The 17,552-nt window shown below is 53.3% G+C and overlaps 1 protein-coding gene across 7 annotated transcripts in view; it reads left to right on the forward strand.

The window, feature by feature from the left end:
* PEBP4 (phosphatidylethanolamine binding protein 4) overlaps positions 1–17,552 on the forward strand; it is a 210,608-nt gene that overhangs the window by 182,297 nt on the left and 10,759 nt on the right. For all 7 annotated transcript variants that reach the window (XM_033134564.1, XM_033134567.1, XM_033134569.1 and 4 more), the window contains 2 exons: positions 14,662–14,707; positions 17,025–17,138. In XM_033134564.1, the coding sequence (XP_032990455.1) occupies positions 14,662–14,707; positions 17,025–17,138 (160 nt within the window). The remainder of the gene's footprint in view (positions 1–14,661; positions 14,708–17,024; positions 17,139–17,552) is intronic.

The raw sequence follows: 17,552 nt of genomic DNA on the forward strand, positions 1-17,552 counted from the left end.
CTTCCCCAGCAGCCAGTCAGGCCAAGGGGAGGGTCAGGCCGCTCAAGGAGGAGTCTTGATAATGGCCTGGGGCTTCTTGGGGATAAGAAGGCCCTGAAAGCCCAGGCCTGGCAGATGGAGTCTGGAAATAGGGGCCTTCTCATCCCAGCACAGAGCTTTTCATCCCCTTGCTCCACCAAACACCACTCTCAGGTAGACAGCCTATTCATGCCTCCTCCAGGAAGCCCTCCCTGCCCTCCACACTAGGCCTTCTGTACGTCTGCTTCTTAACACTCATCACACCTGTAATTACCTCTTTACTCTTGTGTCCCCACAGACTTTAAGCCACCCCGACACAGTACAGTGCTTGGCACTTAGCAGGAGCTCAATAAAAGTGGGTTGTGTTGACAGTAGCCAGGAGCCAGGGCAGGTGAATTAGGATAGAAAGAGGCACAGTCTCCTCGTCCCGGTTCTCTCTCTGCCTTTTCCCATGGTGTGAATGATCTGATGGTCTGGCTGCTTTCTCAAGGCCACCGTTAGTGAGTTAACTAGAAAACAAAGCATCTGCCATTGTCTAGACAGTGCCCCCACTTACCTCCTAAATTTAATCCCTTCACACAAATCTTATTGAGCAGCTAGTTGGATCTCTCCTTGCAATCGGCCCCCTTCCTGTAGGGAAACACCCAGTGACAGGGTGGTGGGGTGAGGGGCAAGTCTCCTCCTCCACGGCCAGCCCCTCATGCATGGCAGGACCAAAGGCTCCGGGGGCAGAGGAGGGGCGGGGGCTTGCCCTCTGCCCCATTAGAGCTAGAATCTAAGTAGCAATAGGCTAGAGCCCACCCCGCTGGTGCAGGCCATTGAGGCTGAATGGAGCGTGGCCAGACCCCACAGAGAGGAGCAGGGCTCCCGAGCTGGCAGATTAATCAGCTGTCGTTTGCATTCATTAAAGGCCCCTTCCTATGCACTGCAGCCCAGGACATCAGGGACATTCACTGCTCACAACAAAAAGTTCTGGGGAGAAGTTTATGCCGGCTCCCTGGGGCATAGGCTAGGGAGGGACCTGCAGCCTAGAATCCCAGACCCCTTGGGTGGAAGGCCTGGGAGGGCCAGCCCCCTGGGTGGGGACTGAAGGAGGCAGGCTGAACCCCAGACCTGGAAGCCTGGGGAGCCAGCAGCTGTGGAGCCCAAAGCCACGGGCCCTTCACTTCACATCTTTGGGCTTCTTCCCTGTTGTCACCCCATCCCCTTTCCTCCCATCTCCTTGTGGCCCTGGGCGCTGTCACCTGGAACTACAGGGCCCTCCTCACGGTTGTGCAAAAGCTCGTTTCAACACACTCTGAGATGATGAGCCCCATAGGGCTGGAAGCCAAGCCCTGCCAGTCTCCAGCCCGTCCCTCACTTGCCAGGAGGAAGGCGGGAGCTGGCTCCAGGGGCAGCCAGGGTCCTTGGCACACAATCCTTCCCATTGGCCTATGGGGCTCAGCTGAGTGGCCCTGAACAGATGACCGCTCACTAAAGGGGCAGTGTCGTGACCCCACTTCAGCTGGCCTTGCCAGAGAAGGCTGTAGATCTCCCTTCCTCTCCTTGGGGTTATGTCAGTCCCCAAGCATTCCGGAGATGGATGGGACCAACTGTGAGGTCAGGGTGGAGTTTATTGAGCGCAGTCTCGGTTGTTTTTTCATTGTAATTGCCAAGCTCCCCAGATTGGCATTTGCCTGCCAGGCACTGTAAAAGGTGACACAACAGAATGAGGGCACGCCCTCGTTCCGGCTGACGTCTATGTGGCCCTGGACCCCAGCAGGCCACCGGTGGGCCACATCCACTTTTCTCTTGGCCCAGACAAAGAAGCCTGGCTTGACACAGGCAGGCAGGGGCACGAAGGCCCACCACACAGGCCCTGGCATGGCCAAGGACCCTGAGGGCAGACTGGCAGCTGGTCAGGAAGGCAGCTTTACCGGGGCATCTCCGAGGAGAGAACACTGCAGGAGTCCCTGGGCTGCAGGCCTCCGAGCCCTAGAGAAGACCCCGACCCACAAACCTAGGCCACCTCACACACCCTCCTCCGGCCTGCAGGCTACAAGGGGGAACAACGCTCTCTTGCTTCCTCCTTCCCCGAGGTCCCAGAACACCTGGGGAATAACCGTTGCCCTCCTCAAATACGATTGGGAGCGGGGAGCGCGATGGGGGAAGGGAACACCAGTGGATGTCCGACACTCCCTGGAGCACCTACCAACAGTGCGCCCAGCGGTGGCCACACAGCCACCACCCCCTGCCCAGCAGGAAGGGCTGCCTTCCCCAACTCCAGAAACTCAGAGGCACTGACCTGAGAGTGCTGTTCACAGCTTCAAGAGGGGATGCAGGAAAGAAGAGGTGCACACCAGGCCTAGTGTCTCCCAGTCCTGGCTGAGACCCAACCTCTCTAGTCTACCCACATCCTCAGGTCACCCAGGTGCCCGACCAGTCCAAATACTCCGACTTGAGAGCTGGGGCCACCTGAGGCCCTAAAGGTCAGCCAGGTCCTGCCTTGGGAAGGGTGATACCCAGGGCACCCCAGAGCCTGGAAGAGACTTAAAAGGGGAAATGGTCAGGGACAGCTTAGATGGTCCCACCACTGCTGCCACCTCAGGTCTGACAAGGAGCCCCCTGTCCAGTCCAGAGACCCCAGGGGCCAGGGAGCAGGGCCCAGGACTCTGGGGCAGTGCTTCTCAGACTTAAATGTGCATACAAATCACCTCAGATTCTGATTAAAAGGCAGATTCTGATTCACGAGGTCTGGGGTGGAGCTCGCGATTCTGAATTTCTAAAGAGCTCCTACTAGCTGCTGCTGCTGCTCTGAGTAGCAAGGGGGCTAGGAGACTAGGGCCGAGGTCACTCGCCGTCCCTCGGAAAAGAGCAAGATGTGATTTGAATGAGACTTAGACTGTTTCTCCTTACTGTCATATTTTCTAATGAGCACAGGGCTTCACGGAGCCTACACGTCTTGCCACCACCATCTTTTCTAGCTCAAAATTCTTGATCCCCAAGCTTTCTTCCAGAAATTCTCTCTCCTTCCTTCTTTCCTCCCTCCATCCCTCCCTCCCATCCTCCTTTCCTTCTTTTTTCCTTTTCACAAAGCCTGAGCTCTTTGGTGGAGAAAGAGAGAGGAGGCCCCAAAGTACGGATTATGCTTTATTTTCCCACTGGAGCAGAGTATAGGAACCTAAAATAGGGCAAAGGAGGGAAACAAAGCAGAGACAGGGCCCAGGAGCTTGGCTCCCACCACTACTCCCAGCTTCCCCCAAGGAGGGGCTCACAATTGCTGGGCTCCCCTCCCTGCTCCATCCTCCTCCCGGCTCCATCCTCCTTCCACCCTTACCCCTCCCCCAGCCTTTGCGACCTGGGTCCTCCAGGACTACCCCATCTCATAGATGGTTCACAGGAGGGCAGAGTAGCCCAGAGAAGGTTGGCTATTTCCTGGTTAGCAGTAAAGAGCAGGGTGGGACAGGGTGGGGGACTGAGGGGCACCTCTTAAGCAAAAAGAGAGAAGATGAAGGACTAGTAGGGCAGGAACCAGGAGAGACTGCTGAGCCAGGTGCTCTGAGAAGCAGTCGGTGAAGCTTGTCCCTACTCCATATAATGGGGGGGGGGGGATATGGGAGGAGTGTGCCCATGTAGCTGTCACTTCCACCTCTGCACAGTCCAGACATCAATGCTCCCTGACTCTTCACAAGCCCTGGGGTACCAATCCCTAGGCAAGGTAGGTGCCAGGGGTTGCTGGGCCCCTCTGTCCAGCTGGAGTTGGGAAGCCAAGGTCTGGTCAGGTTGTCTCCTCCCAGCTTATGGGTCCTCCCCTCCTGGGGTTGCAGCCACCCAGCCAGAAAGACTGGATGCTGGAGATGAGAGATGGCGGTGATAAGAGCCAGGCCTGAGGAGGCACCCTGTAGCTCCCTCCCCTCCACTGGGTTGTTTGGATCGAAGTTTCTCAAGCCCTGTTTGTTTGGGGTACCAGCTGCACCCATTTCCTAATTGTTCTGCTGCTGCACGGAGAGGGGAGCAGGCCAACCCGTAGCCCTTCCTGCTACGGCACAGGAAGCAGGGTGACAGGAGGGCAGGGTCTGGCTTCTCCTGGGTGACTCCAGCTCCCACGGAGGCTCCCCCTTTCTCCTACCTCCCTGCTATTGGCGCTCAGACTCCAGGAGGGTAACAGACCAGCTCAGTTCTTACTCACAGACCTCAGCCCTAATCAGTCATCTCCGTCCTGGGCTCCTGCCAGGGGCCTGGAGATTCCTTCCCACACCCGCTCTTCCTAATCCCACGGTCCAAGCTTCAGCCTCGCCAAAGGCTCTTTCCCAAATGTCCCCTCACCCTGGTTCTCCCCTCATGTTCAGCCCCTGACATACCCAACAGTGAAAGGTGCCTGGCAAAGGGAGTGTATTTCAGTGGATGTGTGTGTGTATGTGAGTGTGTGTGACTACGTGCATGTGTGTGTGTGACTGCATGTGAGTGTGTGTGGGAGCATGTGCGTGTAGACGAGTGTCTGTGAGTGTGTGTATGTGAGGGTATGTGTGTGGGTTGCGAATGTGTGTAAGTGTATATGCGTGAGGGTGTGTGTATGTGAGTGCATATTGTGTGAGTATGTGTGTGTCTATGTGTGTATATGTGTGTGAGAGCATGTGTGCGTGTGAGTACGTATGGGAGCTGTGCATGTGTGTGAGTGTGTATGTGACTAAGCTGGTTATAAGTGTGTATGAGCATGTGTGTGCGGCTATGTGGACATGGGGACATGTGAGCATGTATGAGTGTGCAGGAGCATGTGTGTGTAAGTGTGTGAGTGTGGGGGCTGTGTGTCAGTGTATATTTGTGAACACGTGTGAGCACAAGTGTTATAAGTGTGTACAGGTGACCATGAGTGTGAACATGATTGAATGTTGTGTGAGTGTGTGAACGTGTGTCTATATGAGCGTGTGTGAGTGGGAACGAGTGTGACTCACTGCTCTCCCCTTCTCTGGCTCTCACCCCTGCTGCCCCGGCCTCTCAGACCCAGAGGCCAGGGAGCTGCAGGCCTCCGTCTCCTCCCCTTCCTCTCCCTACAAGGAGCCCAGCCATCCAGCTCCAGCTGGTCCTATCTCACCCCCTGCCACTCCCCATCCTTCCCCCAAGTTTTGGAAAAGTCTTGCCACTGTTTTGCTTCTCTTGCTCCCATCGCCAGGCAGTTTCTGGCCAAGTTTCCACCTGACTGCAAAACCGGCAGCTTCCTACCTCCTCCCTCTCCCAGGACCCTCAGTCCGACCTTTCTGGCTGGACCCCACCCAAACCCCCCTCCTCAGACAGCTCTCTCTCCTGACCCTCCTCTGGGCCACCAGCGTCTGTCAATCTCAGCTGGGAGAGTATCTCCATGGGGTGGGAGGTGGAGAAAGGAGCAAGGAGCGAGAGGAGGAAGGAGGCCGGGCTCAGATGGTGTCATTAGGAGATATTAATGCCCCTCATCAAGGCATATTAATAAACATTATGTGCCACACTCCACACACGCCGGGTGAGTGCAGACCCAGCGGGACGGGCCCCACATTCACAGCTGAGTAACCTCTGAGCCCACGGCACAGCCATTAGCCTCATGAGGTTGACCCTGCCAGGAGATTCCTTGGGCCCATCACAGCAACAGAGAGCTCACAGGATGAGTCCTGGCTGCCGTGCCCACCCCCTTCCTCCGCTGAGCCCAGGGAAGGGGAGCCATCGTGACCTGTACGCTTGGACAGCACTGCGGGACTTTAGAATATTTCATTTCCTAATTTCATCTTCCCAACAACTGTGTGAGGAAACCAGGGCAGGTATCATTATCATTGCTGCTTGATAGGTATGGAAACTGAGACACTGGGAAATTGTCTTGCTCAAGGTCATATAGCTAATCGGTAATGACACTGGACTGGAGCCCAGGTGGCCCTTAAGGATGGCTGTGTCAACAACTTAGTCCCTAATCAAGTGGGGCTGTTTTTAACGGGATTTCCCTAGCTCTCACAGCTGCCAGAAATCAGACCACGAAGCACAACTCCTTTAGCAGGGCAGGCCTCTGCCCTCCCCGTGTGGGGGGCTCTTTAGGGCCACTCAGCATAGTAGCAAAGGTTCTGGAAGGCGGGGAACCAGAGTGAACTACTTGTGTGAAGAGGCTGGCGGAATGCCTGCCGCATTTTAGGCAACCGCAAGAGGTGGATCCCCTTTCTTGGTATACTGACCACTACTACATAAATCTTAAATTATTGGCTCCTAAGGAAGTTTGAGCAGGCAGAAAGCTGAATGACCTGTTCTTTTTATTTGTTTGTCAGCCTTCAGCCTGGTGCTATAGCAGGGTGCCAAATGGGTTCTTCACTGTGTTTAAAATTACATAAGGTTTGCTCCGTTGTGTGTTTAAGAAGACAAGAACTAGTGTTTTAATAAGATCATTATCCAAAATAGTTGAGATAAAAGGAGTTGAAGAAGCTAAAAATACAAGATTCAAGAGATCAGGGAAATGCGCTTATGAAGAATACCCAATTCTCTGCAGGATTCCAGATAAATGAGGCATTCCAGCAAACTGTAGTTGATTCCAGCTTCAGCTTTTGTTCTGTGTATCCAGAAATGGCAGTCTTTAGTCTAAACTGACATTGAAGCATAATAATTATACTTAGCTATCAACTCATGATACTTGCTCTCAACCTACCTTAACATTTCTTGTCTATTTCTAAGTGGGACAGATTTAATAAGACCATACACTGTGTTCTTTATTCCTTTTTTCCTGCCCACCCTCCTGCTAAACCTACTTTGGAGCCACAATCAGAGAATGGGTGACCTGTGACGGGCAAGGGTGAAAGAGGCGTGGGTCCACCATCTCCCGAGGTCCGAATCAGTCTCTGAGCTTCAGACACTGAAAGTAACTTGGGCAAGTTTCCCCAGGCAGGAGGTGAGATGGGAGTCCAGCCGGCGCAGGCCCCAGAGGGCTCCAGGGGCTCGAAGCTGGCACCTGTGTGATGAGGAACTTTGGGACCCAAATGCAAAGAAGGGAGTCATGTGTTCTCAAGACAGTTATCTGTATGTGGACTGGCCCAGGGGATTCTTTTTCTTGATAGTTTTTTTTTCCTTCTGTATTTCAATTTTTTTTTTCTTTTTTTTTTTTTTTTTTTTTTACAATGAACACATAGTACTTTAATGACCTATAACAAAAAGTTACAGTGTGTAAAAGGGAGGCATTTGGGATCCCAGATTGACCTGCTCTGAGTAAGGCTATGGTGACGGGGCTCAGCTCCTTCCCGCTCTGACTTCCCAAAGCCTCGCCCCACCGAGAACCTTTCTCGACCAGAGAGGCAGCTTCACCAGCCCCCTCCTGGGACACAGTTGCTGAGAACTTGGAAAACAGAAAAAGTTCTCACTCAGGGTCTGTAAGACCCGCAGTTTAGGTTGCTGATAGCCTTGATTCTCAGACATCAGAAGCATCGCCTACCATTCAAGCCTAACCCCAGCCCTCATTTCCAACCTTACCTTGAGTTTCTTCCAAACCCACCTGTTCCTTTCAGATCTTGTTTACATATTTATATATTGTTTATTCCGTTTCCTCAACATAAGCTGCCCTTCCCCTCCCCTGTCTTGTCCACTGGAAAACTGAAAAGCTCCAACACATCCCTTCAAGCCCCAGAGAGAGTATAGAGCCTCCTTTCAACAGCTTTCCCTGATCAGGCTCCCGAAGCAGTCACAACTTCTTCCTCTACGCGCCTCTACATTTCCTATAGTCTTCAATTATTTAGGCCTATGGTAGAGTTATTTCTTTGTTGACTTATCTGTCCCACTGGACCACGAGCTCCTCAATACCATAAAATATGTCTCATTCATATTTCTTTCTCCGACACAAGGCTTCTCACTCATTGGTTCATTTATCTATCCATCTCTTCAGCCGCTGTTCCTCGGGGCCAAGTCTCTGCTAGATGCTATCACATACACACAGGTGCAAGACAGTGTGACTTACTTGGGAACTGCATGCACTTCCACATGGCTTGGAACAAAGGGCCTGGACAGCTTGTACTTTTTAAGCCACAGACAACTTTGGCCTTGGGGCACCTTGCCTCTTAACCCAGTGTCATGGAGAGCGGTGAAGCTCTGACTGAAGCTCCTCCCATCTGGGTAAGGATTGTACTTACCCCAGGAAGCAGATCATTCCTCCTCAGCCACGCCCCACCCCACCCCATTTTGACATCTGGAGACCCAGGGAAGTAACTGACTCCAGAGCTGAAGCCAAACTGGGAATCAAAACCCATGGGTCTTATGGCCAGGCGGTGCCAAGATACCAGAATCTGCCAATCATCGTTGGTGTATTCTAAAGACAATATTCACGTGCAGCCCCCAACAGAAGGTGCCAGGAAGAGGCTTATCAGGTCTTTGATGTTGACACTTCTTGAGGGAAACTGGCACACAAAATAATTGACCATCCTACATCCTGGAGTCTAGAAGCTCCCAGGAGGGCTCAGGTCTGTGCCTCCTTCTCAGCACTTCCCACGACTCCATTCCACCCACCACAGTGGCCAGCCCTCCTTTCCCTGGCCCTAGGGCAAAAAAGCAGGCCATAGGATTAATTGATCACAGCCTTTCCCCATGGAGCAGCCACCAGTCTGGGGGCTGGGTCCTCTCCAGGCTGGTGTTAGGCCCCTGGGGCTCTCCAAGCCCAGGAGCTGTCAGTGGCTTCCACTCACTTAGCCCTTGTTAATTGCAGAACACACAGACTGCTGGGTAGCACTTTCCAATCTTGTGCCTTTTCCTGGCTCCTTTGCCACTTGGCAGCTTGCAGGCAGCTGTGCAAAACAGCAAGGAGCTTTCTCATTTTGGTGCCAGTGTCACAGAGCCTGGAACTGTTTCTATTTTTCCCTGTTTTTCCGTTCCTCCCCCCACTCCCACCCAAGTGCTCTGTTTTGCTCACTTCTCCCTCCTCTCTCCCGTATCTCCACGACATCTTTCTGTACCTCATCTTTCAAGGTCAGGATTCTTCTGAAGCCCCCCACTTCAGAGATCAAAAAGTAAAACTGTTCACTCTGGGATTTGCAGCCAGGCAGGAGAAATGATTGAATCCTCCTGTCCAGACGGGAAGAGGTGGGTGAAGGGATTAAATCATCTCTAGCACACTCCAGGAAATGTGCCGCTGACCCTCCACTTCAGGGGTCAGCAAGCCTGAGTACCTGGGGCCTTCAGGTGGGCGGCCAGTTGCCTGTGGGTAATTGAAGGGGGATGAGGAAACTGGGCCAGCCTCCCTGCTGGGACCAGCACTGAATCAGGCCCCTTCCCTACCCACCAGACCTCACAAATCTGGCCACTATGCCTCAAAGAGCCCTTACGTAAAGTAGTCCCCAGGCTTGGGGAGAGCAGAGGAGGGGTGTCTCTGGACCCTCTATTCCAGGGGTGTCCAAACTGCGGCCCACGGGCCAACTGCGGCCCGCAATCCATTTTTTATTGGCCCACAGCAAATTCCAAAAATATAGTTAGTTTACTTAAATAAACCAGGTGAAGCAATACGTACTTCACCTCGAGTGAGTGGCCCGGCTGTTTGTGTATTTTACCTCATATGGCCCTTGGTGAAAAATGTTGAAAAAGTTTGGACACCCCTGCTGTATTCTCAGATAACGTAGCTTTCTGGTGTTCCCATGGGGACAAGAAACAAAGGATAGAGGTGACTTCTATCTAGTTGGTTCATGTTTGTAGTTCTCCCAGGGCTTAATATATCAGGGACCAATTCTGTCAGGGAACTCTGGGACCTGGTCCTGGAGGACGGAAGGATCCAGATCTAGATGGCAGTAGTTTGGTCCTATCGGATGAGATCAGGAAATAGAGTCAGGAGGACGGACTTCTCCCCCTGGACCTGAGGCCGGCTACCCGTGACATTTTAGACAAAAGCTTCACTCATCTCTCCATTCATTCCATAAATGTCTATTGGACCCTCACTGTCTTAGCTTGGGTTTCCCTAGAAGCAGATCCTGAGACCTGAGTTCCAGCGCTAGTAGTTTATTTTCAAGGGGACACAAGGGAACACCAGTAAAGGAGCGGGCAAGCAGGATAAGGAAGGCATTCAATCAAGGTTCATGTGCAAATAAGTGCCACCCTGGGTACCTGGAGCCAGTGTGAAATACACGGCTCAGTCATTCCCCTCAAAAGGCAAGGAGCTGGCGTAGTGATGCACCAGTTCTTAATCAGCCATTGGTTCAGAGCTGTTGCCAGGGGCTGTTAACACCTAGCACACATGCCCTACTGCGCAGGTGGTGGAGAGGCCAAGAGAAACAGGAAGTGGAGCTGGCGAGCACTGACGTGGCAAGGGTCAGAGGATAGGCCCGGGCACCGACCGTGCCTACTTCCCCTTCTGTGTGCAAGGTATCTTATGGGCTACAGAGATAGGCAGGATGCAGTCACTGTCCTTGAGAAGCCTCTCTGCGTTTCTTTCAGTCAAATGGGGAGACCGATCTCTGCCCTTCCCATGCATGGGCTGCTGTGACTCCATCGGTTGGATAGTGCCCTGGAGAATAAACACTAAAAGCTCATTCCCAATGTAAGATAATGATGGCAGGGCAGGTGCCCAGCCTCTAGCACTGTGCTCTTTACTTGGCCTAAGACAAGTCAGTCAGAACAAGTCTGGTAAGATTGTCTGCATCGCCCTGGTCCAAGAATGGAGTTGCTTGACTGTCATTCGAGCCCCAACCTTTCCTAAGCATCTCACATGCCAGTTCCTAACTAGCTTGACAGAGAAGCAGTGGGTTCTGGGGTGAGAGAGAGCTGGAGAAGAACTCTCATGTTCTATAAACCCAGAAATTCCTCCAAAGTGTCCATCGAGTTGAGATCCTTCTCTGCAGTTGGAATAATTTGTGCCAATTGCTGTGCCAGGCGCTCATGCACACCCCCCACACACACACATTGGGGACCAACTTCTAAGGAAAAAAGAAGAGACTATTCTTATTAATCCTGGGCATTTAAGAGTCCTACTGATCAATTTTCCATGCGCTCTTCCCCTCTCCTGCTAGGAGGGTGATGGGTATCAGGCTTCCCATTTCCAGGGATGCTGATAAGAAGAAAAAGCTACCTTCCCAAGGTCCTCCAATCCCTGACACTTAGAAGGGCTGAGGATGTCCTCCCAAGTCCAGACACCTGGGGTGCTCCTGTCCTGATAGCCTGAAAAACCCACGTCAGTCTTCTCAATGTTCTTGAGGATCAGAAAGCCGACTATTTCTGTGCTGTTTGTAATTTCTATAATTATTTCCTTTTTTTAACGTTAGCATTTAAACAAGTTCCTTTTGAAAATGTCAATCTGTTTTACCTATAGTAAGGGAAAGGAGGATATTTCTGTGCCCTTAAAGAGGAGCCGCCTACCTGGGGGCTGGGCACAGGGGCTCCAGGTGAGACAGCAAGGTTTGGGGGTGCTCCCCACAGCCCCTCCCATCCTGCAGGCTCCCTTTCCAAAGCTCCTCTCTGCTCAGACTTGACAGGTGTGGGATCTGTCCCTCAAATGTTGTGTTCATTACCTACCATCAGGGCACTTCCCTCAGTGCAGTCTCCATGGGAAGTACTAGAATGATAGATTTCCCCCTCTCCCCTCTAGAAACATCCCTGAATCTCATCCATCCCCAGAGATGTCCAGCTTTCTAAGGTGATCTCAGGCTAAATATGATACTGCAGCCCACAAAGATGCTTTAGGAGAGCTCATATTTTCATACAGGGGGATGGGTGCTAACCATTTCCACCATAGCCCCAGCCCTCCAGGTAATAGCTGTGTATTTTAATAGTGGTTTTTGAAAAAGAGAGAGAGAGAGAGAGAGAGAGAGAGAGGAAGAGAGGAAGAGAGGAAGAAAGAAAGAAAGAAAAAGAAGAAAGAAAGAAAGAAAGAAAGAAAGAAAGAAAGAAAGAAAGAAAGAAAGAAAGAAAGAAAGAAAGAAAGAAAGAAGAAAGAAAGAGAGAGAGAGAGAGGAAGAAAGAAAGGAAGGAAGGAAGGAAGGAAGGAAGGAAGGAAGGAAGGAAGGAAGGAAGGAAGGAAGGAAGGAAGGAAGGAAGGAAGGAAGAAGGAAAGAAGTCTCCTAGAGAAGTGAAGGGATTGTTACAATGTCATAGAAAAAGCACAGGACAGCTCTGAGAGTCCAAAGCCATAGTGGGTCTCAGAGGTCAAAGGGTCTGAGGCCTCTTTCTCCTAGAAGATTCTGGGGTTCTCCCACTTGCTCCTGTGGCTCTGGATGAGTAGTATGACCTCTTTGGGGGCTCAACTTTCTCACCCTTTGAATTTGGTTTCCTAGGGCCCCTCCCAAGTATTGATTCTATGGTAGAAATTTTAGGCCCCCTAGGACCGACCAATGAGGGGAGGTTTATGGCCAAACGGAGCTTAGCCGATGCTCAACCCAATGAGAGTAAATACCAGCCACCCTGACCACATGCCCGTGGGGGCCCCTTTCCCCCCTGGTCGTTCCTCAGAAGCCTTCCTTCCCTGCTCTTCCAGCAAAGACCGGCGCCTGTCCATATGACAAACTCCAGAGAGACCCAAAAGCCTCTGAAGGCCAGGGATGCCCTCTGCTCACAGCCCCCCAGCAGCTGCCTGGGCGGAGTCAGGGGCAGCGGGCCCAGGGAAGGCCACAGGAAAGGCCATTGGCTTCGCACAATGAATCCCAGGGTCTGCCTGTGTCTTTGCCAAGCTGGCCCCAGCTGATGAGAAAAGACTCCCCAGAGGGAAAGGGAGGGGAAGAGAGCCTTCCCACCCCATCGAGGCTGCAGGTCAGACTTTCCACACTGCTCTGCACACACCAACTCCCTGACCTTAGGGGCCCGGCCTCCACCCTCACCCCCTCCCACACCACACAGAGGAGGGAGGCCTGTTTATCACTCTGGGTGGGACCCAAGGCTGTGGGGAATTGAAAAGAAACAGCCAGTTTAGGTTGCTATTGTTTTGTTTAAACAAACCGCTGGCTGGGCCGACTGGGAAAGGAATGAGGGGGAGGCTGGGAGTTCGGAGCTGGCTGGGCTAGGCCAGGCTTCCCTGGGATAAACCACCTTCTCTCAACCTTGTCCGGGTGGCCAGAGAGCTACTTTGGGAGAGTGGCCACTAGTCCTCCAGGCTCTCAGCAACTCTCCTTGGGGAGATGGGGATCGAGGAGCCTCCATTCCCAACCCCTTCCCTTCATCCTGGCACCCCAGCATCTCAGCCCCTGGCCACACCTAAGCACCTACGCCTCATGCCAGCACTTGATAAGGCAAGGCTGCTGACGGGGGAGTGGGGGCCCTGAGCTGAGAGAGGGCCAAAGCAGAGCCGGAGTGTGTTCTGCTGTGTCTGAGGGACTGAATTTGAAGGCTGCCTGAATGCCCCTGAGCAGACAGGACCCAGTGAGAGAGGGTGGAAGGATGTCAAAAGACAGAGATCTCACTGTGTGGGGTAAAGAAAGCAAAGTAGGAAGGGGCCCAAGGTGGAAGGGTCCCTCCCTCTATAGTCTCGGCTCCTTACCCCAACCAGACCCAAAGGAGGCCCAAAGTGAGCGCAGTTGGTGGGCAAGCTGCAGCCTTACAGTGGAGGAGGTGGCCGGGAGGGATTTCTAGAATGGGAGGTGGGGCTTTAGTTTTGTTAAAAAGTAAACCGTAGGAGGGGTTGGGTTACCCAACTGACTTTGAGATTTCTCCAGAGAACTGAGATGAAATCTCACACTTCCCCTCAACACCCCTACCACTCTACCCCGTTCCCTCATCACCACCCCAGCACCCACACCCCCCACCATCCTGAGCACCCCCATTCCCCCACCACCTCCTGGAGTACCTCTGCGCGGGGAGGAGCAAGCGCTGTACCAGAAAGGGCCTGGTGGAAAGGTGGCCAGGGCACAGTTAGGTGTTGGCAGAATCAATGAAGAGGCCACGCTAATCACCATCATTAAGGCTATAAAACCCCACTCCTAGGGGCCGCAGGGCTAACTAGCAGGGCCTGGGGCCCCAAGCTGTGGCACGGACTCAGGGGCCCAGCTCCAGTCCCTTTCATCTAAGCATCTCCCAGTCCTGCGCAAACATTAATTAGCACCCGCCCCCACGATGATCGCCTCATTATCCCCCAGACACTGAGTGGAAGGGAGAAGGGAGGGGAAGGAAGAGAAGGAGGGAAACTGAGGCCGTCCCAGCAGCCAACGAATCTTCCCCAGTGGGTGGGGCAGGGGGTCGGGGGCTGAGGCTAGGGAAAAAGCTGCCTCAGAATCAGGCTTCCTCCTCCCTTTCCTGGCCTTTCTGGCTGTTCAGACGGCCATTGGCCTAATGTTCTGAAGGCCCCAACGACAGCCTGAAAGGAAGGGCTGGCTGAGCAATCCTCTGAGGATTGTCAGCCCCTGCCTCAGATCTGACCGGACCCCACAGGCTGAGAGTTGGGCCCTGTGCCTAGTCTGGGGGCGTGGATGGCGAAAGTGGGGCAGCCTCTCAGGAAGTGTCCTCTCAGGCCTCTCCAGAGTTCAGGAGTCTACCCCTTGCTACCAGGCCACTCTCAGCAATGTCTGTGCCCTCTCTCCCTGGATCCCGAGGCACCATTCCAAACGCCACAGCCCGTGCTGGGAGCATCTCCCAGGAGCAGCCATGCATCTTCCTCCTCCCCAATACCACTCACTCAGAGAGTTAGAACTCAGCAGAGCCCACGTGGACTGCAGGGTGATGGTGTGGCCTTCTGCTGCTGACCCAGCAGTGAACCTCGCCTGTCTCTTGTTTCAGGGCATTGACTTGAAGAAAGGGAAGATACTGGGCCGGGAGTTATCGGGTGAGTACGACCCTGCAGCGCCCCCCAGCCAGAATGATAACAATACAATTTCAGGTTGATACTTCACAGTATGCAAAGCACTGATCCAAGAGTTTACGGTATGCTCTCATTTAATCTTCTTGACTACCTTTTAAGGTCGCTGCCATCAATATTTCTATTTTAAAGAGAACGAAATGGAGGTGCAGACCCCCCTGCCCTGTGTCACACAGCTCGTAAGGGATGGAGCCAGCATGAATGCAGGGGTCTGCAGGAGAGCACCCGTGTCCACTCTCCTGGCGGGGATGGGTGGTGTCATTCTCTTCCTTCTGCCCACCTCTCTCCATTTCCGCTCCCAGTGCCAGGATGTGGTTGCATGTGGCTACATAGACCTCCCTCTTCTCTGATGCCCCGCTCTTCCCACCTCATCCTTGCCACCTGCACCCCCTCCCTCCCGATCCCAGCAGCAAGAACAGGCTCTCCACTCAACTTACAGGGGCTGTTCAGGGAGTGAGCTGGCCTCTGGCACGGGGCTGAGCAAACTCGCCAACCGAACCTCATGGTTCCATGAATCACCACAGGTTAGGCACCAGACAGGCCTGGATTCAAACCCCAGCTGGACCATTTACTGTCCGCCTGGCTTAATCTCTCAGAGCCTCAGTTTCTTCATCCAAAAAGTGGCGATCGCCCCACCTTATTGCCAAGTTGTGGAGACGATTAAGATGTCACAAGGGAAGCAGTCCGCCAGGGCCTGGCCCAAAGAAGTAGCCCAACCTGTGTGTCTCCTCTTTTCCTCCTTATGCCTGTGGTCCCTACTTTCAGAGGGAGGATTCTTCAGGAAAGCTTGCCAGTGAAAGGGATTCAGCCTCCATCTCCCCTGAGGATAATTCCCAGCTGCACAAAACCTGTGATTTCCAACTCCAGCCTTATCCACACAGAATCACTGTCACCAGTGTCTGGCAGCACAGGATACACCCACCCGCAAGTGCACTCGCTACCTACACACCCACCAACCTTGCTGAAAGCTGGCCCGGCCATAGATGCCCTCTACACACCACGCACACAGAGACCCTCCGGCACCCACCTCTGCTCAGAAGTCTTTCTCAGTGCTGGCCGTGTTTGTGGAAAAAAACACTGATTTACACACATACTGACAGAGACCCTCCAAGAAAGCCTCCGAGCGCATGCATACCCACTCTTCCAACACCTGTGCCTGCCCCCGTGTACACCCCAAGTCATACAAACTCACGTGGCTCTTGGCACCCCCTGTGCTGTTCTCACTCTGAACACACACACACAGACACACACACACACATATCTGGATGCAATCCAAACACTCAGGGAGAGAATAGTCAGGAATCCCCTGGCTGTGGGCACACTGGAGGCCCCGGGGCCGGAAGTGCACCATGAGGCACACGCCCAAAGCTCCAAGCAGCAAGTGGCTCTTGTCTAGTGATCAGAAGAGGAAGGCGGCTATAAAGTACCAATACTCCCTCCCACCAGCATCCTCATTGCAAACATTCCGTCCACCCCCAGGAAGGTTCTTGGCTCCCTGGAGAGGGAGATGAAGAGAGGGAGGCGAGGTGAGAGAGGCAGAGCACTCCTGGAGGGAGGCCCAGCTGGAATGGCCCAGACTGGCCTGCAAAACCCCAGGGCCCTGCATAGACTGGGGGAAGAATAGAGATGTCCCCACCCCGCTTCCCCCCCCCCCCCCCGTAAAGATCTGCCTCCTGCACAGACAGCACAAGGGAGGGAGATGGGCCTTCTCCTCCGGAAGAGCCTGAGTTGGATCCCGTTGCCCCAAGCACCCAGGTCCTGCCGCTTCCATGATCAAACCTTTGAACCGAGTCCCACCCACCCCCGTAACCACTTCCAGATCCTCCGGATTCAGCCAAGAAATTGGCTTCTTTGGGGATTGAGTTCATAAGGAAATGCTGAAAAAATAAATAAAAATCCACTGCCAAACGCACTCAGAGGAAGATGGGTTTCTCTTGAGGCAGGAAATCCATCAGGATAGACTAACGCAAAAGGACGACAACACCCACTGGCCCAGAAAGGCCCGGGTGCCTGCCAGCACCCGAGAGCTTCAACCAGACCACATCTCTCCCTCCCCTCTATCCCCAAAATGTGCTTCTTAAATGAGGCTACTGAGGATGAGATCCTGCCAAAGACACATCCTAATGGTTTGCAATGGATGAGCCCCCACCTGGGACCCCCAGGAGGGTTAGCAGGGGCCATGAAAGGCACAAATGATTCTTTTTCCCTTGTGCCCAGAGCAGCAAAGAACTCCTGGGTCATGAGGCATGTGGAACTCACCCTCTCTCCCCTTTTCTTCCCATAGCCTACCAGCCTCCCAAACCTCCATCACAAACTGGCTTCCATCGCTACCAGTTCTTCGTCTATCTTCAGGGAGGGAAGAGCATCTCTCTCCTTCCGGAAGAAAACAGAACTCGAGGTAAGGCTTTCCCACACTTCAAAGCCAGGGTGAATTCTGGATGGATCCGATGCTTCACGCACTCACGAGGAAGTCGGGACCTCTTACCCATGAGCCTTGAAGGCTGAGGTCAAAGAGTAGTGTTTCTTCAGGACACTCATGCCAGTTTACTCTGGAGTGAACTGGAGTAAACTGGAATGAGTGTCCTAAAGGAGATGTTGGCATCAGACATGGTCTCTCCGCAGAAGACCAAGATGGTGATTTAGCTGGCTGGGGGGTCTACACCTTAGGGTCCCAAAGGGAGTACCTGGAGCCAAGGAGAGAAGCCTGTCCCCCCGCAGCCTCAAATGGCATGTGCGGGCAGCTACCTCACAGCACTTCTGCAGATAATTGTACCCTGTAATTGAGTCTGATCTGGGCAAGAGGGCCCTGGAA

The sequence above is a fragment of the Rhinolophus ferrumequinum genome, chromosome 18, assembly GCF_004115265.2.
Source record: "Rhinolophus ferrumequinum isolate MPI-CBG mRhiFer1 chromosome 18, mRhiFer1_v1.p, whole genome shotgun sequence".
NCBI lineage: Eukaryota > Metazoa > Chordata > Mammalia > Chiroptera > Rhinolophidae > Rhinolophus > Rhinolophus ferrumequinum.